Below are 20,948 nucleotides of genomic sequence, written 5' to 3'. Positions count from 1 at the left end.
AGCATCGCCAGAGTTTATTTCATCTTCCCATCCAATCAGATAATGCAACATTTTATGAAGTGTCTGCGATAATGGATTTTTCCAGAGGTACGCGACACCGATCCTCAAATATTTTTGTTGTGGCATTCACCTCTGTGAGCATCTCCAGAGCCTGGTCTGCAGCTTTCTCCTCCAAGCTCCTCACCAGAACCTCCAGTCTCATCCTCAGGAGGCTGAGCTTCAGTTTCTCATCTCCAGGCTCACACAAAGTCAGACCTATGAATGATGCAAGAAGACACACACGTTCAGAATCTCTCTGAGAGCTCAAACACAGCCTCAGGCCACACGGGAGACACAGCTAATGGTGATGCTAACTAATAAACAAATAATAATCATCATATTTTTTGGTGAATACTTAGGTAACAATATGAAAGTTTAAATGTCTATTTTAGGACTTGAAAATGGTTAAAACTGAGGAGGAAGGTTTGGTGTGAACAACAAAATTCATCTTCAGCAACACAAAAGTCGCAAGCTCTTGGTCATCGGTCACACGGGTGAAACACACCTTGGCTGCAGGATGTGGCACAGTCTGAGTATCTGTGCATTCTGAGCTGGGCCTGAGCCAGACTGGACCAGCCTGTACTGGAGGCCGTTTTCCTTAACCCTAATGAAAACACAACAGAAAGACACGTCACACACCAGCAATAAGGCAACAATAAAGTCAGTGTGTTTGATTCCTAAACAATTAACACAATATGTAAAATGATGATGACTTAGTAATATTGTTCCTGCTGTTCTACATAATGCCAAATCCCAGATTGAGGCTTTAACTTTTATATGAAATATTCGAGACTATTAAGATTTTATGGAAGATGCTTCTGAACATATTGCTAGTTTAACCACTTCAAATCTATAATAACCGAAAATAGCCTGATCTACAAGCTCTCAATGCGTCGCAGACGCATTGAGAGCTTATAGATCGGCTATTTTCGCTATGCAACATGCTTCCATAGAAGACATGCTGGTTTCTATGGAATCCAAATGACTGAAATCAGTCATGGCGACATTTCATTCAGGCAGCTTTTATCCAACATTTTGAAATCATTATTTTCAGCGTGTAAGATGCAATACCTTGTTCCAGCTCTTTAATGGCATCTATATATTTGCCCTCCTGCAGAGCTTTGGTGCCCAGACCTAGACGACCTAAACCACTGTCTGGGACCATTTCCAGGAGCCGGGCAAAACAGTTGCTTGCGTCCTCACCTAGGATACCTGGAACACACAGTATCACAGTTGTAACATTAGCTGTGCCTTTTACTGCCCATTTCTCAAGCAAAGTTTTCCACACACCGTTGTACGACAAAGTACAAAATAGGGCTTAAGTGGTAAAATAATTGTCAAACACAGAAGCTAAGCTTGTAGCTGGCTACCTGGTTATGGTATAAATATAATTATTGTCAATCATCTTTATCTGGCGTTAATGTGCTCTAAAGCAGTGGTTCCAATCACTCCCATTGCATGATGAAATGGGTCTCAAAGTCATATAAAGTCAAATAAACTAACATGATAAAAAATGTTGTGGTACTTATTGTAGTTTTGGTCATGTTAAATCAAATGGCTGTATTCATTTTACCTGTTTTGAGATAGTGAGAGCAGAGAACCTCCAGAGGATAACTCCGAGTCGGATAGAGGGACAGCATGGACTCGCATGCCTCTCTCATTTTGGCCTCTTCGTGTGGGAGCTACAGAGATGGAAGATTCAGTAACAACACAAGACCATTAAATGTGCCCTTCTTGTAGGGCTGGGCAATATGGACAAGTAAATCAAATGTCACCATATTTTTGATTAAAAATAAATATATATGTTTTATGCAAAAAAATAATATTGAGATATGGCATTAGATAATACTGCCATATCACGATATCATGATGATATAACAAGATATCGATATAATATATATATTGCCAAGCCCTGCCCTCTTGTAACCCATCTATGAAAATGCATGGCTTCTGAATGCACAGTACTGCATCCATCCTGATTATGTAAAAGCAAAATGTCAGGGGAGAGCGCTTACTTTGGACAGGCATTTGACAAAGTCGGCCGAGAGCGTCCTGTGGTCGTCTCCTGGCACAGGGTCGGTGAGAACCATGGCCCTTTCAAAGGCTGTGATTAACTGTCATCATAGAAAACAACAAGCAGAGCAGAACAAGTATTACACGTTCAGTGTTTCCCAGCCTGGTGTCTGCGCCAAAGATCACAGGGCCTTGTCTGTTTGAAGGTAGTCCAAAATATTAAACATGTTTCATGTTTTTCTATTTGATTTTTTTATTGCATGTCTGTCTGTATTGTATCTGCTTTGTTCAGGACCCCAGAAAGACTAGAGGCTAATTCATGTGTCTCTAATGGGGATCCTTTAGTAAACTTAAACATAAAATCATAACTTCATTTAATCAAGTCTGCCTGTATGTTCTAAATGTGATATGAGTCTAAATTGTCACGCCGAGAATCTAAAATTATGTCACTTTAACATAGCTAACGCCACATGTAAAATCTGTGTGAAGCACAGCACAGTACTGTTTATTTATTTATTTTAAGTGAAAAGCGTTCTGACAATCCAGCTATGTAGGAGATCTTATATTATGTGTCTCAATACAGAATTTGTGCACTTCTGAAGGCAATACCGCTCAGCATGAAGGGAAACCCTAGCCTGATTATCAGCCTGAAGCTGCGTGGAGCTTCAGTCTGACATTGGCTGCTGTGTCGGCGATTACAAGGGGGAGAGGATTAAAATTTCCCTAAACCAATCACAAGAGATCCACGGATCCGCCTACATCTGACGTCATCGCACAGCTTGCTTTAGCAGATATTCGCTGATTGGCTTGTCGTTAGACCCACCCCCACCTCCGACTCTGATTTGACAGGTTTTTCTTCGACCGTGAAAATCCATAGGCTCACATTATGACACCCGACCAAGAGGAGCAGTCCACTCAGAGAGTGGGCGGGGTCTATGGTCTGGAACCAGGCTAGGGAAACCCTGCTTGACGTTGCTTTTTGTTGCATTGTACACTGAGGGAAATCTTACATGTTGCAGAGTTTCATTGTCCTGCTCCTCTGAGTCGGTGCTGTCTGAGAGCATACAGATCATCTGCTTCCACAGCTCCAGTAACTCCTTCCTCTCCACAGCCTCCTCTTCTTTCAGCTCAATGAGCCGGAGACAAACCTTAGCCAACTGCAAAAACACGCACGCATAAAAGTTTGTAAATATGTTCTGCACTATAGCTAAAAAAAATAGTTGATTGACTGATTGACATGCATTTGTTAGACAAAGGTCACTAACATTCCCTCAACAGCTCTTCCTTCACACTTCTCACACATTACATAGTTACCTTTAAATATTCTTTGTCCGACTGATAGATGTCTGATAACTTCTTTATCACGTCATAACATTTGTTTTTGTCCGAGCTGTGAACGAAGAACGATACATTTTTTGACCACTTGCTTTGTATTTGAAAGGTAGCAAAAACCTGCCATCATGCCTTTCTATTCAATTATAGAACACATCTTTTACATATACATATACACTTGAATAAAAAGGTTAAAGCTACAATCTGTGCATTATTTTAACTAATTTGTATGGTACAGGATGTTAATACAATATAACTAGCACATCTGCAGTGATTGGAGGTGGTCTCCCTATTCTTCCACAACTACAACTACCGTAAAACTTCAAAGGACAGTGAAAACGGTGATACATCATAGACATAATATATGTAGACGCCGCAAACGCCACTGTATCATTAATGTCACCGCCATATTGGTCAGGGCAACTTCAAGTCCACTGCAAGAAATATTCCTGAGTTGTATATAAGTACCTGAGACAAATTTTCTTTGTGTTTCATAACCATTACTATTACTATCTTTAAGGGATAGTTCACCCACAAAATGACTTTTTTTCTATCGATTATTCACCCCATGGAGACTTGAATTCATTCATATTTTTTTGTTTTTGTCTCATTCCTAAGCCAATAATTTAATGACCGGCAGCTGTTCCGGTAGGAGACACAAAGAGTCTCCTTTGTGTCTCCTACCGGAACCGCTGCCTACCGGTCCGCTAGTCATCAAATTATTGGCTTAGGAATGCGACAAAAACAAAAAAATATCCATGAATTCAAGTCTCCATGGGGTGACTAATCAATAGGAAAAAAATGTTTTTGGGTGAACTATCCCTTGTAAGATAAGGTGTTTTGGTATGAAAACCCACATTTTTAACCAAGTGTTCTAGTATATCATAACATAACTGCATGAGTCTGACATTTGTAACAAACCAAACCGCAGCGGCCGATGCTGTATCTATGTGTTAAATGACTTTGATGTCACAGAGATCCCTCAGTAGCGTACCTGGCATACAGCTCAGTGAGCTTCTGGTAGACGTCGGGTAGCTCCGCTTTGAAGTCCCACTGGTCAGTCTTCTCATACAGATTAGCCAAGCCCTGAAACATAAATGTAACACAGATTACCTCTCGAGAATAATTACGGTAAGTTCAATGTTGCTGGCAGTGAACTTTTATGGGCTCTATACAAGAGCTGAATATGAGATGTAATATAATAAATATCATAATAAATCCTCATATATAATAAAAAAAATCACACCCTGTGTGAAGTGGGCGGTGTCTTGCTAGCTAATCACAATACTGAATGGAGTCAACCAATCATGTACAAAAAATAAATAAATTTATTTAAACACTCTTTATGATGGAAGAAACCATAACTTAAAAAAACAAATTTATTGTTTTTTTTTAAGTTATGGTTTCTTATATAGGGCTATGCACATGTGTCATGTGACACTGGCCAATCACAGTCCTGAATAGACTGTGATTGGCCAATCACGGTGCAGGGTTAGGCGGGGTACATTTTGGCCAATCACAGCGCAGGATTTGTTGTACAAATATCCAAACCTCACTTATAGGGGCGGTTTCACCGCCCAACAAAGCCCCCCAGAGGCTTCACTTCCTGCGTCAGCTTGAAAACGTTGGTGTGACTGGGCCCTGCCATGATGCTGCAATTATACAGAGCTACTGTACTGTGGAGAGAATCATCGCCTTCCAGTCACAGTGTGGAAGGGCAGCACAACCACGCTTAGCCACTTAAACCCTATATGTTTTGTCTGCACTTTGGTACCCTCCTCTTTCCCCACTCTACATAACATTTTTAGACAAAAATAGCAGATCTACAAGCTCACAATGTGTTGCAATTCGACACTGGCTTGTAGATCTGCCATTTTCGACTTGTAGATCTGCCATTTCATGACATGCCCAAAACAGGGACGTTAACGTTCAAGAGGTAGACAGGGATCAACTTGCTTTTGCATATCGGGCCTAGAGAGAATCAGCTGGTTAGTTTGTCTGTGTGAATGCATGTTTTGGAGTAGGCGGGCTCTAGACCGACAGGATGGCACTGGTGAAAATTCAGAATAGAAACCTGGCTTTTCAGAGGTACTGCAGAAAGCCTATTATACTTACTTACAGGACCACAGACAACGGTAGTCCCGCAGGGCTCTATACTTGGTCTGTTCCTTTTATCCCTCAGTCTTCACCAAATCTCTTTGCCGAAAATGGCCAATATACAAAGCTTCAAAACGTGTTGCAGAGCTTGTAGATCGATCGGCTTTTTTCGCTGAATGTTCGCCCCCCAGAATGGCCGCGGACCTCCATCCCAAAATATTTTGTCCCTCCCCCCGCCCCCCCAGAAGTTGTAACAGAGTTAAAAACGTTCGCTTTAAAAATTATATATTCAAAGATTTGCACACATTTTCACGATTAAAAAAAAAAAGATCTACAAGCTCATAGCACGGCACTCGGTGCCACGCTATGAGCTTGTAGCTCTGCTATTTTTTTAATAGCCAAAGAAATCTTAAAATGACAGATGCGTTCTCGGTCTTAAAGGGTTAAACAACATGCTACGGTCTTACCTGCCATGCCAGCAGCTGTTCAGGTTCCAGTTCGATAGCCTTCCTGTAGGCGGTCTGAGCCTGCTCCGGCTGGTCCAGCTCACACGCCGCCAAGCCGATGAACACCCAGGCATTATAGTTGTTCTTCTCAAGTTTCAAAACAGCCTAGAAGTGAAGTTGATATCAAATCAGTCAGCAACTTCAGTCTGATAGTGGTACCAGAAGAACCAATGAAGTAGAAAGAAAATGCAACAATAAAATCAACTGTTCCCTAGGTCAAGGGTTCCAAAACTTTTCAGGCCGCGACCCCCCAAAATAATCATATTTGAACTGGGAACCTCCCAAAATAATCATATTTGAACTGGGGACCCCCACCCTGACAAGCACTTGGAATTGTAGGCCTTACATTTAGTTTGACTCGGTTCCACAGATAAATACTGTGAAAATAGCCAAACTACAAGCTTGTAGATCGGCTATTTTCACAATGTTTGCCTCTTTCTTAAGTAATATCTGACAATTTGGCCAATTTGGTATTAAAAAGGTCTTAAAAGTCCTTAAATTGTGACTTTAGAAATGTGCAGATACTCCTGTATACACTTATACTGTATGTTGGTTTGTTTACGGTTGAGTGAGAAAACAATGCTGCACAATAAGCTGATCATCTGGGGAGTGGACCTCCCAAAACATTTTGGGACCCCAGGTTTGGGAACCACTGCCCTATGTGTACGCTGCAGGGTGGGTGTATGGGGTTCATGTTTATTACTTTGCAATGTTTAAGAGCCTCTTTGAATTCTTTGTTCTTAATGGCCTCCCTGGCACTCTTCAGAGCTGCTTTCACTTCTTTAGTGGACATCCTGAGGTGATCTGTGTGAAACCAACCGGATACAATTATTACAACCATATTGTGTATAAAGGATTCAAGATGCAAGAGGCTTGTCTCTCACTCATACAAGGTACAAGCAGTGACATGTTGTGTGGTGGGTCCCACAGACAACAATTACAATATAACAAGGTTATAATGATAATACTGGATGTAATGCAATTAAGAACATACAATGAGACAAAATCAAGTTGGCAATACAGGTAAAGAAAGACAGTAAAGCAAATATCTTAGCAGCGATGGGGAGTGTGCAGAGTATGGGTGGATATATTCTTGATATGGCTAGCTAAAAATAATATCCCTTAAATTATGTCACTTTGGGTACGTTATGAGCTTATGGGTCTGTAACTCTTAAGAGTGTACAAATGGAATATACTGTAAATACAAATGTGGTTCCATTTGAACACTTTCAGAGTAAGATTAACATAGATTTTTCCTTGAAATTGGAATGGTTCGGAATCACTGCTATATAGCTTTAAAAATTGTCTCTTTTGGGGGTCCCTGGCATATCTTTACAAATGGGGGTTCGTGGGCTGATATGTATCAATTTGGGGGTCCTTGACATGAAAACGTTTGGGAACTACTGCGTTATGTCATGCATCACAAAATGAGCTGTTCCCAGAAAGAGTAGGTGACTGGATGAATTAAAGAACCCCAATGGAAACAAACCATAGTGCTTTGCTGGGTTTAAAATCCTCTTAACAGACCTTGTATTGAACTGTACTTCCCTGTACTTGTCTTTTGCAAACTGTTCATAAAGTATTCAAACTAAAATAATAACACTTTGTAGCAAAGCAGCTGACAAACACATTTGACAGTTGTTAACATAGCTGGTCAAAACAAACCACCACTAACGTCAGCTTTCTACCTTTTTAAAATCACTATAGTGCTACATGTTAGCTTCCGTTAGAAGAAGCAGATGTTTTGAAACCAATAAGAGAACACATGGATTGATGTATTAGTAGTTTAGTAGTTGTATTGATAGATATCTACCTTGTTTCAGCTGCAGCCCAGTCACTGTAGTCAGTCTGGCTACATTCACTGTGATGTTGGCAACTTTGTTTCTTTGCTGAGTGACACGGAAGTACAAGCGTGCTTTTCAAAATAAAAGTAATCTTCTTCTTCTTGACTTTTTACAGCAGTAAAACAGTGCCTTGCTGCCACCTTCTGTGCAGCTCGGTGCAGTAATATATACACACAATTGTCATTTAATACCTTGTAGAAATGTGCATGATAACGGTAGGCGTTCTGAAAAATCAGTTAATAACAATACAATATTAATACTAATAATAATACAATATAATTATTAATACATATAATTATGTAATGATTATCTTATTACATAATCTTATTACAAGTATTATTATTATTATAGCTAATAAATAGAATAACACTTTTTCAATATATCAATATTTTTTTTTATAAAGAAGACAATGTAAAAATGTATAAAGAAAAAATGTATTCAGATCCAGTCTGATTCACTGTAAACACACATAAATAGGAACAACCACCACTGAGACACAAACACTATCATTGTACTATTTAGTCCCAGTGAGAAGAATCAGTGCAATGTCTCAAGAAGGTCTCCAGTTCCAGTGAAAGGTTTGTCTCAAAACACACCTGGACCTACTGAAGAAGACCTATTATAAACAATATTATGAACACATTCTGAGGCGATCCTGACTGATGGGACAATCTTGACGATGTCCCATCACTACAAATACATTAATAAAATATAACGAGAGGGGCTCTGGTGGTTCTGCGGTTTTCTTGTTCGTGAAAGACAGGAGGAACAAATTCACGATTGTCACGATTCAGAAGGATGTCCAAACAAACTGGTTATATGCATAAGAATGGTCAAATCTTAAAAATCTCTCAAAGTCGCAGCCTCGCAGTTAAAGGGATATTTCACTTTCAAAAAAACTTTGGGTCATTTTATCTTCTACTCTCAACCACTATCAACCTGGCATCCATATTGCACATGTCGTTCTCATTATAGGTGAAAACATCGCAACCCACAAAAACAGGTCCGCGAATACTGATATATTATTGATTTCAGCAGTTACATTTCCAAACATGACCTGCTTTAATTACTTCAGTCTATATTAGTAGCTTAATGACTAGTATTAAAATTCAATTGTCTTTATTATGTCCAATGTATTTGTATTTAAGTTCAAAAACTTGACATAAGTATAACTAAAAAATGCATTTGAAATTAAATAAAATTTTTACTTTTCAGGTTTCCAATAAAAAAATAGAAAAAATAAATCAGGATTCCAATTCAAAAATAGCAAAAAATGCAGATCTACAAGCTCAAAACGCGTCGCAGTGATTGACTATTTTTGCTAATTTTGTGTGAATGGTGAAATACAGCAATAATTTACGAAAAAAGTTAAAATACGGAGATAAGAGGTGTCTGACAGTATATGCAATGTGGCCCTCTGGAGTGAGTGTGGAAATATAGTGGCCCTCTCCATCATCAAAGTTGCCCACCCTGTTGTAAACACTGCTACAGTATATACGGTACATCACAATGAATCCTTCAGCCACTCCTCAATAGCTCTCTCATTGGCTAATGGATCTTTCTGCCAGTCCACGTGCCACCTGAGGTTGGCGATGGTCCGGCTGTAGTTGGTTCCCAGACTCTGGCGCCAGGAGGTAAACTGCTGTCTGTTGTAGAGGTGAACAGCTTTGGAAACGTTTGGATAGTCTAGAATGCTACGCAGTTGCCAGTCCAGATGAGCCCAGGCGTCAGGGAACTTGAGCACGACGTCGTGAAGTTCTCCCTTGTCCAACGTTAGGTCTGAAAATGAGAGAGGAAGCATGAATCAGTGACTGAAAAGAGACTACACCCGCTTGTGTGACCGTACCCTCATCACTGCAGTGACAGTAGGTCACAGAAACTGAAGATTTGAGAGGGGCGGTGCAGTTTTAACAATGTTTCATTATGAACAGGCAACATTTTACTCAAGCAACAATACATCAAATGTTTGTGTTGTTGAGTATGAGAGACAAACTAGTGGGCTGATGCCATTAATAATTTTGTAGTTTTTACATGGTCCTTCTCTCCACTCTGTAGGCCGAGGACAAAAAACACACACAAAAAAACTCTCTACCAGGCAACAGCCAGACCAACCACTGGGACTTCTGGTACTCTTGATGGTCAGTCCACCCCTGCATCTAAGTCACATTTCTGTGCTGTCGTGATTCAAAGTTTTGGCTTCCTCTAACCAATCCTCAGTCCTTTTAACAAAAAAAAGGGGAGAAATAATCCAGTTTAGGTTGGTACCAGTGTTCTTGGTCTGCATTTTGTTCCTCATCGTTAAAGGAGAATTTTGGACTAAGGTTTTCTTACCTTTTCTATGACGTTATGATATCTTAGGATGAATGGTACAGTAGAAAAATGTCATAACTCCATCCCAGGTCCGCCACAGCTTAAAACGTGCGCCAATAGGCCTTGCGCTAGATCGTGTATTTTAATAGCTTTTTTTACGTTTTGTTTTTGGTGAGATCTGACGTTTATAGTGACAGAACACTATGCAAAAAAATAAAAGTCTCGCTAAACAAGATTGAAATCTCGAGATTTCGATCTCGTTTAGCGAGACTTCTGTTTTTTTTTTTGGTTTGTTTGTTCTTTTACAGTGTTCTGTCACTATGAACGTCAGATCTAAAAAAAAAAAAAGCTATTAAAATACACGATCTAGCGCAAGGCCTATTGGTGCACGTTTTAAGCTGTGGCGGACCTGGGATGGAGTTAAGAAATTTTTCTACTGTACCATTCATCCTAAGATATCATAACGTCATAGAAAAGGTAAGAAAACCGAGGTCCAAAATTCCCCTTTAAGGAATAAAAGCAGCACAGCTGTATTCAACTCAATGAACGCCCCAAGCAGTTGAAATTAATATTCTCCAAATTACAATCAACATCCTTAAGATAAAAATGTCCTTCACTTTTGCAGTCAATAGTCCAAGCTTGTACTACCTTGCATTTATATGCCTGAATGTGCCTTATAGTCTTTTCAATGTACTTCTTTACTTCCCTCCTGTGGCCACCTTCAGTAACTGCGCCCTCTTACGGGTTCTCATAAGCCCTTTTCCCTAACCTCTCGTCACCAGTCTTTCCACCTCGGAGGAAAGCCTGGTATTCGTTATTAATGGCCCGTGTGATCCGGTCTAGGCCAGGTCAACTGAAAAGAAAAAGCAATTCCTCTTTCCGGAATATGCCGTTCCGGTTTGGCGGAGCCTCTTTGTTTTGGTTCCCCCTGTTTGTTTCCCCAATCCCTATTTAAATGGAATAGAATTTCCCCGTGGGATAATAAAGGTAGACAGACGCTAAATAGTCTCCGGAAATACACTCACATTTATATTTAAAAAATAAGCTAAACTACGCCGCATCAAGGATTTTATTAGGTAGGCCTGCGGACAGACCTATTTTGGGGTGAAGTCTTTCCGGATTTGCTGTTCCGGCCACCTGATGACGCGGATGACGCGCCTGGTGACGTAGGGTTACTTACGCTCCCGACCGGATCATAGACCCGAAAAGGTATGCTTCCCAGGCTACCTTTTCCCCCCCAACAAAAAATTACATTAAATCAATTATCCAATTATCCTTTGCTAGCTTTGGACTTTCACATTTTGATTGCAATTTTTTACACTTGAATAATTGGCATTGGTTACATTGGTTCTCAAAGTGGGATCCGGGGACCCCCAGGGGTCCTTGATGGGGTACCAGGGGGTCCCCAGTAAAAGTAGTTAATATAGCGTCACAATCATTTTAACCATAGTTTATACTTTGGCTATTCGAAAATAGCACCGAGTGCATAGCACCGAGTGCCACGCTATGAGCTTGTAGATCTGCCATCTTCGAAAAATCCCTGGCAATTTTGTTTTTGAGATGGCGGGGGGTCCGCAGCCAAATACATATCATTTTGGAGGTCCTTGACATGAAAAAGTTTGAGAAACACCGGTCTATTGGTATTATAGATCTTCTGCTCTGACAGGGTGAGTCAGCGGAATGATCGACTTCTTTCTCGTGTCTCTGGACAAGGCCTTCCTCATGTCATAGGCGTCCTCGTCGGGCTCTCCGTTGCATTCCTTGTAGTACCCTACCACCGTCCTGTAGACGCTGTAGCCCAGCCGTCTGTACATGTTCACCGCTACCTGGTTGGACACTCGCACAAACAGGTCCACGAAGAACGCGCCTTTCCTCTCCGAAATCTCCTCCAACATGTCCATGAGCTTGGCCGCCACGCCCAGCCTCCTGAACTCGGGGGCCACGGAGAGGGCGGTGACGTGGCCGTGCCACTCCTCCCTGGCCACCGAGCCCTCCGCCTTGCCGATGATGTAACCCATCAGTTCGCCGCCAGGAGCCTCTGCCACGATGAAGTACTCGGGCCAGTGGGCCAGGTACTGGAGGTAGAACGGGATACCGTAGGTCTCCGTCAAAGGATCCAAGTTGATGTTGTTGAATTTAAACAGGTCATCGCAGGTGAACGGTCGTAGTGTTGTCATCTTAGCTTGCTGCTGTACTGTCCTATTTTACTTCAGCCAAAAAGCTGGTTAAGCGCCAGAGCAAAAATAAACACAAGATAACATTGCAAGATATAACAAACTAGAACCAGCCTGTGATGTCAGTGATCTATGACCTCAGTTATCTATGACATCATCATGACGTGTGACTCCAAATTTGGGCAAGGTTGTAGCCCAATGCGAGCCAACATTGACTTCCATAATTTATAGAAGTTAAAGTTAAAAATGTATAAAACATAATGTGAAAGAATTTTATGGAGGTACTTCTGTAACCTACTGGCAGTATACACAAGACATTTGATGCTGATCTGTCCAGTGTTTCAGAACGTTTTATTCTGTTTAAAGTAAAATATATTTGTAAAAGGAATTTTAAAACAAAATATTAGGAGGCCTGGATAGCAGCCTGACACCCAGGTGTTGGTCTTGGCTGGGCACCTTGCATGCTGTTTATTTTGATCTTGCCATTTGTAAGCTGCTCTGGATAAGAGTGCCAAATGTCTAAATTGTAACTGACATCGGAATGCTAGGGTACAAGGTGGGGTCTTAAGAGGTGAGTTTTTAAGACTAGTGGTGGGAGACACGGGGGGGGGGGGGGTGAATGATCCATCCGACCCCTACAGGAACATACCAAAGAGCTGTGGAGGGATACTCAGGCCGTCACCATATGCGATGTACTTCCACCGAGCAGTTCTCAGCATGTACGTGGAGGCGTTGACATTACAGCCGTGGTATTCACTCAGAACCCAGTCTGGATGAGGAGGATTCTGGTGAGAGGTGGTCCTGGCCGCCGACAGCAGGGGAAGGAGGGAGTAACCGCTGAGGTCACCTGGAGCTGAGATGCCTGCGACCTCTAAAAAAACACAATGAGGTCATTGTTGCACCAGAACCAAACAACGTACAGCTTCTCTTATTCCTGTGCTTCTACACAAGTGGTTCCTAAACGCTGTGCCGTGAGACAAGTCCAAGGTGTGCCTTGGTAGTTTGTAACAACCACACATTATTATTGCAATATACAATAAATAAACTATACAAAAAGTTTTTTTTTTGTATAGTTATAAATGTATCACTAAAGTACTTTTTTAAATTGTATTTATTTTATTTACTATTTCAGTACTTTGTGCACACACATTTTTCCCAATATAGAGGCAAATTCTATACCCTAAAAGACTTAACCACTTTTCAACCTGGCTTTCTCTTTGGGGCATGTCATTATAGGCAAATATTTTATTTAAATCGATGTATTTATTTAGCTAGTTATTTTCCCGACACGTTGTGATCTATTTTCACTATGAATGACATTATGTGTTTGTCCATTGGTGTGCCCCTTGGTCATTTTGTTTGTTCTTGTGATTTTCTTACCCAGTATAGTGGGATAGAGGTCAACCAGGGACACGGGCTGGTTCGCCAGCAGGCCGGACATCAGTCCAGGGCCCATGATGAGAAGGGGCACATGGGAACTGCCCTCAAACATGGACATCTTGTAGTACTGCCGGTGCTCCATGGCCAGGTCTCCGTGGTCGGCCGTGAAGATCACAACGGAGTTGTTTAGAATCCCGGCGTCTCTGAGAGCTGAAATGACCTGACCTGGGGGGAAAAAGAACACATAAGAGCGAGAAGACACAAGGTGACAAAGACAGAGACACAGTGAAGACATTTGACTGAATGAACAGGTGTGTTTTTAGACAGGATAACTTGGAAAAAGAGAATGCGAGCACTCATCAGTTGAATAGTGATCGGGTGCACGGTTCAGATCACACACGGACGTTTCAGCCGAGACGTCCGTGTGTGTGATCTGCTGCTGGGGCTACACAATAAAAAAAGAGATCCTAAAAAGGATCAAGTGAGTGCTGGAGATCTTTTCAAAGAGTGTTTGTAGACACACTCGTGCACTCGTGCTTCCCATGGACCCTATGCTTAGCTGACCGGATTCCCACGGGTTCTACACTATATATCTTCGCGAGAGAATAGCCGATCTACCAGCTCACAACGCGTTGTGAGCTTGTAGATCGGCTATTTTTGGCCAATGCCAAATTTTTGTCAATTTTCACCTATATGCCCCCAGGTTGAAAGTGTTAAGTGTCCTTTTCATTTACACACACTAACAAACCACTCGTCCACTCACCTAGCATGGTGTCCGTTTCAGCACACATGGCATAATAGAACGCCCGGATGTCTCTGATCTCCTCCTCGGTGAAGTCTCCAGTACAGTTCTTGGTAAAAGAGGTATAGTAGTCGACAGGGTGCATGGCTGACACCGGCAGCCATTTGGGAACAGAGATGAGATCAGAGGACACCTGTGTAGGTAAACGTAAGGATCAGGTTCAACATGTTAATGTAATCCTAATAACAATGGTACTAAGAATCCCTCCTGAGCTACTGTATATTTGAACCACATGAACCCTAGCATCCCTATTCTGGTTGACCGTCCGCGTGCCCAGTCTATGTGGATAATTTAAATGCATAGGAAGACTTGCAGGTACGTGCAAATGTACTTGTACAGATAGAACAACTAAATGGAACAACTCTTTTTTTCCTTCTTTTTAAGAAGCAATTAGAAATTTCGAAAACAGCAAAGTTCCAAAAAGAGCACACAGTAAAAATACTGAGTGTTAATCACGGGTCCATTTAGTTACATTTGTACAGTAGGTACATTTGTACATACCTTCTTTTTATAATGCCTTATAAGCGCATTATAATGCATTATAAACACGATTATACCTTTTATTGAATAGTACAGTTGAGAATGACAGGAAACATGGAGAGAGACACAGGGAGTGACACGCAGCAAAGGTCGTCAGGCTCGGACATCGAACCTGCGACTCACTGTCTACACAGTATATGAGGTATGGGCCTTAACCACTAGGCCATCGACACCTCAGAACACACCTTTTTAAGCCAATACGGGGAAGTGCGAAACGTGGATCCGCCCGCAGTGGGACCCAGGGAGTCGGTTCTGTAGGTGTGCGGCAGGTTGAGGCCCAGGTAGAGAGCGAAGGGCTGGCGTTGAGATGCGGCTGCAGCGCGGTGGATCCACTGGGTGGCTCTGTCTGTGGTCTCCCAGTCTTTGGTCATGACCCTCACTGTGGACGCGTTGCCCACGAGCTGCGTCACAGGCCTGCCCTCTTGGCGCAGCAGGAAGCCAACGTCTCGTGTCCAGGCCTCGACTCGATTACTAGGAGGACGGTCATACAAACAAACAGACAGACAAACATGAATGTCCACAACCAGGGTTGCCAGATCTGCTTATTATAATTTCCCGCAAGATTTTATTTGAAAATAGCCGATCTACAAGCTCACAACGAGTCACATCGCGACGTGTTGTAAGCTTGTAGATCTGCTATTTTCAAATAGCTGATGTATATGTTAAAGTGCTCATGTGGCCCATAGTCGCTTCTTTTGGGCTGGTTTTCCTAGACCTGGTTGCTTGTTTCTCTCACAGAATCTGGCAACGCTGACCTTAACCCTAAAGCGCAATACGTGCTTTCCAAAGTTTTCGGAAAGGGGAGGCTTTCCCATCAATAGCCTTAAAAATAAACTGATACCAGTGCCTATTTCTTCTCTCAGAGAGGGAGGACCAACCTACCCTTTCGTAGAGGGTACAATGTATGTGACCTTAACCCAACCTTAACACTTTAAGCCTAACCCTATTTCTAAAGCCTGAGACTGCTGTTGTTTGTGCTAAAACTGCAGTCTCTGGCACTGCATGAACCCACTATTGCCACAACGTGCAAACACTTACATACCACACCCACTAACACATGGCAACAACAAACCAACACCATCACACACACCACTTATGAAAATAAACACCCGCCCCCCAAACACACATAAACATGAACACAAAAACACACACATGCACGCATGCAAAAACACCCCACACACATACTCACACAAGTATAAATAGACACAGAGAAGACAAACTGGAAAAAGGTCACATGAGAAGTCCGTGTGGAGAAGTGGAAATGTGTGAAAAACAAACGACATGGTTGTTATTCCAGACATTTATGTATGGAAACACAATCTGTGACCACACACTATCGTGCGGTCGCACACTCATCCATTTAATTTATTATAAAATCAGAATCGATCATTTAATAAGCTAATCGATTAATAATTGATCCCTGTTTTGGGATATTAAATATGGGGCCCTATTTTCGCCGGTGCCTTACCCATTATCCCTAAACTTCTTTGCCATTTTTAGCTATTTTTAAAAACATTTTCAAATAGTTCAACTAGCCGATGTACATCGATACGTTGTGAGCTTGTAGATTGGCTATTTGAACTATTTGAAAATGTTTTTAAAAATAGTACAAAATGGCAAAGAAGTTTAGGGATAATGGGTGAGGCACCGGCGAAAATAGGGCCCCTAGCGTATTTTGGCCATAATACATTATTTATTTTAGATTTTTGGTGTCGGTTGTTGTCAGTCATTTCTTTGTGTATTTAAGTTTTTACCATACCTGCCCTCGTGCAGGCCTAAAAGCCACACAATTAAATTGTTAAAATCGCAATCATTTGTATGACAATTAATAGTCAAGTAAAATGTCATAATCGAGACAGCCCTACATACTGTACCTGGCCAATAAACGGATTCTGATGACAGTTGTGCCTATGGTGTAAAGTAACTAATTACATTTACTCAAGTACTGTACTTAAGTACACTTTTGAGGATGTTTTACTTTACTGGAGCGTTTCTAATTTTCTATACTTTTGCTTCTACTCCACAACATCTCAGAGGCAAATATTGTACTTTTTACTCCACTACAATGACTTTGTAGATTTGGATTATTATTACAAAACATGCATTAACCACTTCAGCCCTGTGCATACTTAGGCTATTTGAAATAGATCTACAAGATCTACAAGCTCACAACGCGTCGCTTTGCGACGCGTTGTGAGCTTGTAGATCTGCTATTTTCAAAACATTTTTATACATTTGGAGACTTGTGAAATGGGACATTCTGCAAAATGAGCACTTTTACTTTCAGCGCTAAGTGTATTTTAATGTGAATACTTTTGTACTTTTACTCAAGTACATTTTTAATACCGGACTTTTATTTGTATTTCTACATTGTGGTATTGGTACTTAAGTACAAAATGTGAGTACTTCTTCCACCTCTGTGCCTACCTTACAGAGTGACTCCCTGAGGTGTAGTCCAGCTTGCCCATGCTCTGGGTGCGATAACCATTCTCCTCCAACACGTCCATCCAAGTGGTGGCGTTGGCGTCCAGGCATTTGTAATTGTTCCACGACTGAGTCAGGTGAACAAACTGGCCGCTCCACATTGCTAAGAAGAACAAATACAAATATTTGTTATTATTACTATTATTAATTTATTTCTGTAGCACATGGGGGAATAGAAGAGCACAGGATGGCGTATATACACTGCTACTAGTGTTTGACAAATAATAAGAGAATTTGATTCATGCATGCATAGCTATGGTACAAAATATACAATCCCTATTCATAACATTAGTAATCACAGACTTCATCTTTGACAATAACAAGGTAAATGGTGAATTAAGTTATCAATAATTCTCTGATAGAAGGCAGCAGATCGAGCCACACTAAAAAAATATTTTAAAAAATCTTTACAGAATGACAAGGGAAGATTACAATAAATAAAAATCTCTCAAATCTACCATTACGTAAAAAGAGAGGAACAGCTCATTATATGCCAACAATGTTATACAGGTAAAGCCCTGGCCCAAACAGGGGTTCTGGACCCCCAGGGGGGTCCCCAAATTATTTTGGGGGGTCCCCAGATGATTAGCTTAATGTGCAACATTGTTTTCTCACTCAACAGTAAACAAACCAACATACAGTATAAATGTATAGACAGGATATCTGCACATTTATAAAGTTACAATGTAATGACTTGTAAGACCTTTATTAATACCAAAGTGGCCAAATAGTCAAACACCACGTAAGAAAGAGGCAAACATTGTGAAAATAGCCGATCTACAAGCCCACAACGCCTCCCACTGCGAGGCGTTGTGAGCTTGAGGATCGGCTATTTTCACAATGTTTATCTGTGGAACCGAGTCAAACTAAATTTGATTCCCACAGGTCCAAGTGCTTGTCAGGGTGGGGGTCCCCAGTTCAAATATGATTATTTCGGGGGGTCCCCAGTTGAAATATGATTATTTTGGGGGGTTTGCGGCCTGAACAGGTTTAGAACCCTTATCCTAATGTATATACTGTACCTGCTCTGGAGGGGCAGCAGATAGGGGAGTTGGTGTAGGCATTGGTGAAGGTGGTGCCAAGCTCTCTGAGGTACTGGATGTATGGCAACTGCACCACTCTACTGCCAGGATCAAAGCTTAGTCGCCCATCCTTCATTTAAGAAAGAAAGAAAGAAAGAAATATTGTATGGTATGAATCCTAATGTTATTACATATTTACTATAAACAAAAGATGTCAAAGAATACTGCAGCCTGCTCTAGTAAGGTTGCATGCAGTATTATTATTTTTTATATCTTTTGTACATAATAAGTGTTTGTATTTGATGATGACATGTATTATTGTTATTTTTTGTATGCTATGTTGATGGATTGAATACATAGGACCACAATGGAAACAAGTCCCCAGGACTTTTTGGGGTTATCCTTTTAGCTTTAATGTCTGACTGTACTACGTGATGTTTACATTTCTGACTAATTAAGTATTCAATCAATCAATCAATCAATCAATCAATCAATCAAAAGGAAACAGAAAAGCATATTTTTTCCACTTCATATAGTAGCAAAGCAACAGAGAGGTACTTACAAATGCATCAGACATCACCAGAACAATGTTGGGTCTGGTGGTGGAATCATTGTGACTAATAACCTGGCCATAATAACTTTGTGTCAGTAAAATCAAAGTAAACACCAGATACATCACTATACCTTTCAACACTACAACAACAGTTCATGCTAAAGCTGATATACTCTGTCTGTCATCACGTCCGGGGCTAATGTTATATTTTCTGATCTACTCTTAAACTTCAGAAATCAGAATGTAAACATAAACACACTTTCTAACTCAGCAGTAACTCTGTAGTGAAACGTCCAACACTGTACTGCGATTTTCTTCTGCCTAGTGCCTCCTGTTGCCAGATGTTGTAAGAGAAATAAGCAGCCAGGTCTATGAAAACAAGCCCAAAGACCCGCAACCTGCAACTACCAATATTATACAAGCACATTTTTATGAAAAGCCCGAAGTCGCTTATAATAAGCAGACATGGCAACACTGCTTCTTCCCCACTCTACGTCATGTGACACAGTCACTTTGTGATTTGCATATTACCCATGGTGCATCCCGGCAAACTACACGGAAAAGACGTTTGATTGAGAAATAAACTATGATTTGGGTCACGTCGTGTCACCTCGTTGTGACCACGCTATTGTGTGTTCATGAACTTCATGGCTCTGTTTAAAAACGTTTTAATTTTATTTTGGGTCACAACCGTCACCGAGAAAAGTGTCTGTATAGGATTGTTTATAAAGGCTGTACTGTGATGTTTCTTTTTGGTTGGTCCGATGGCAGTGAGATCACAAATGATTGCTACAGTCAGTTACAAAACTCCTTGTTTCTTCTCTACCCTCTCCCACTGCCGACCTTGACCAGCCTTTTATTGTGGGATCGCTAAAGCGATCACACTAATGTTATTGCCACTATTTGTGGGATCGCTAAAGCGATCACACTACTGTTATCTTCACCGTTTTTGGGACAGTTTTTTGGCCCCTAACTAGTCCTTCATACTTTTAGCTACAAACTCCGTTCCAACTCTTCAACGTTCGGCCTACTCAGGACATGTCGGCTACCATTTGAATTTTTGAAATAATTTGTACTTTTAGAGATATTTCACTTTTTACTGCTAAAAAAATCCCATTCATTTCAATGGGGAAATTCATACTTTTAGCTAGAAACTCCGTTCCAACTCTATAACGTTCAGCCTACTTAGGACATATTGGCTACCATTTGAATTTTTGAAATAATTTGTACTTTTAGAGATATTTCACTTTTTACTGCTAAAAAAATCCCATTCATTTCAATGGGGCAATCCTATTTAGCTACAGTGGAGCCTAGCAACTGCTTATTAGACCCTAGCAACACCATATTAGACCATAGCAACCACCTATCATACCCTAGCAACCACCGATTAGACCCTAGCAACCACCTTTCTAACCTAGCAACCACCTGTTTTACCCTAGCAACCACCAATTAGACCCTAGCAACCACCTATTAGAACCTAGCAACCGGCTATCAGAACCTAGCAACCACAGTTTTACCCTAGAAAACTACATTTTACACTATTCAACACCGACAAACCTTTAGAACCGTAGACCTTTAAAACCTTTAGAACCTTTCAAACCTTTCGAACCTTTCGAACCTTTCGAACCTTTCGAACCTTTCAAACCTTTCAAACCTTTAGAACCTTTCAAACCTTTCAAACCTTTCAGACCTTTCAAACCTTTCAAACCTTTCAAACCTTTCAGACCTTTCAAACCTTTCAAACCTTTCGAACCTTTCAAACCTTTCGAACCTTTCAAACCTTTAGAACCTTTCAAACCTTTGGAACCTCTTAAACCTTTAGAACCTTTCAAACCTTTCAAACCTTTCAAAC

At 41.0% G+C, this 20,948-nt stretch overlaps 2 protein-coding genes across 6 annotated transcripts in view; both read right to left on the bottom strand.

Moving 5' to 3' along the window:
• The window catches only part of LOC308088469 (superkiller complex protein 3-like), a 37,775-nt gene extending 29,919 nt beyond the window's left edge, over nucleotides 1-7,856 (bottom strand). For both annotated transcript variants that reach the window (XM_080432929.1, XM_080432930.1), the window contains exons 1-11: nucleotides 7,801-7,856; nucleotides 6,691-6,791; nucleotides 5,949-6,092; nucleotides 4,379-4,470; nucleotides 3,367-3,442; nucleotides 3,063-3,209; nucleotides 2,055-2,153; nucleotides 1,613-1,721; nucleotides 1,111-1,251; nucleotides 545-643; nucleotides 131-255 (exon numbers count right to left, since the gene is read on the bottom strand). In XM_080432929.1, the coding sequence (XP_080289055.1) occupies nucleotides 131-255; nucleotides 545-643; nucleotides 1,111-1,251; nucleotides 1,613-1,721; nucleotides 2,055-2,153; nucleotides 3,063-3,209; nucleotides 3,367-3,442; nucleotides 4,379-4,470; nucleotides 5,949-6,092; nucleotides 6,691-6,780 (1,122 nt within the window). In that variant the 5' untranslated portion in view covers nucleotides 6,781-6,791; nucleotides 7,801-7,856. The remainder of the gene's footprint in view (nucleotides 1-130; nucleotides 256-544; nucleotides 644-1,110; nucleotides 1,252-1,612; nucleotides 1,722-2,054; nucleotides 2,154-3,062; nucleotides 3,210-3,366; nucleotides 3,443-4,378; nucleotides 4,471-5,948; nucleotides 6,093-6,690; nucleotides 6,792-7,800) is intronic.
• Nucleotides 7,857-8,227: 371 nt separating this feature from the next.
• On the bottom strand, nucleotides 8,228-19,412 carry LOC308087985 (N-alpha-acetyltransferase 20-like). Of its 4 annotated transcripts, none has more exons than XM_080432264.1 (8): nucleotides 19,106-19,412; nucleotides 18,544-18,673; nucleotides 17,465-17,624; nucleotides 15,223-15,508; nucleotides 14,459-14,630; nucleotides 13,696-13,920; nucleotides 12,965-13,186; nucleotides 8,228-9,610 (listed from the first exon to the last, which is right to left on the bottom strand). In XM_080432264.1, the coding sequence occupies exons 1-8, from the start codon at nucleotides 19,217-19,219 to the stop codon at nucleotides 9,336-9,338; spliced, it is 1,584 nt and encodes a 527-aa protein (XP_080288390.1). In that variant the 5' UTR covers nucleotides 19,220-19,412; the 3' UTR covers nucleotides 8,228-9,335. The 4 variants fall into 4 exon arrangements, 3 of the variants coding, with proteins under 3 accessions (XP_080288390.1, XP_080288392.1, XP_080288391.1); XM_080432265.1 differs by lacking the exon at nucleotides 8,228-9,610 and adding an exon at nucleotides 12,253-12,362; XR_013933397.1 differs by lacking the exons at nucleotides 8,228-9,610; nucleotides 13,696-13,920; nucleotides 14,459-14,630; ... (2 more) ...; nucleotides 18,544-18,673; nucleotides 19,106-19,412 and adding exons at nucleotides 10,585-10,898; nucleotides 11,369-12,362 and having other exon boundaries at nucleotides 12,965-13,075.
• Nucleotides 19,413-20,948: the final 1,536 nt, after the last annotated feature.

The sequence above is a fragment of the Gymnoscopelus braueri genome (genome assembly GCF_963280865.1).
Source record: "Gymnoscopelus braueri genome assembly, chromosome: 7".
Taxonomy (NCBI): Eukaryota; Metazoa; Chordata; class Actinopteri; order Myctophiformes; family Myctophidae; genus Gymnoscopelus; species Gymnoscopelus braueri.
This window is presented reverse-complemented; position numbering and strand designations above follow the sequence as displayed.

Bases quoted from the DNA above. Each gene is read 5' to 3' on its own strand.
- LOC308087985 (XM_080432264.1), bottom strand. From the start codon at position 19,219: ATGTATCTGGTGTTTACTTTGATTTTACTGACACAAAGTTATTATGGC. The intron at 15,509-17,464 runs GTAGGCACAGAG...CCGTCCTCCTAG, and splicing joins TCAGGGAGTCACTCTGTAAG to TAATCGAGTCGAGGCCTGGA. The intron at 13,187-13,695 runs GTAAGAAAATCA...GTGTTTTTTTAG, and splicing joins CCTCTATCCCACTATACTGG to AGGTCGCAGGCATCTCAGCT.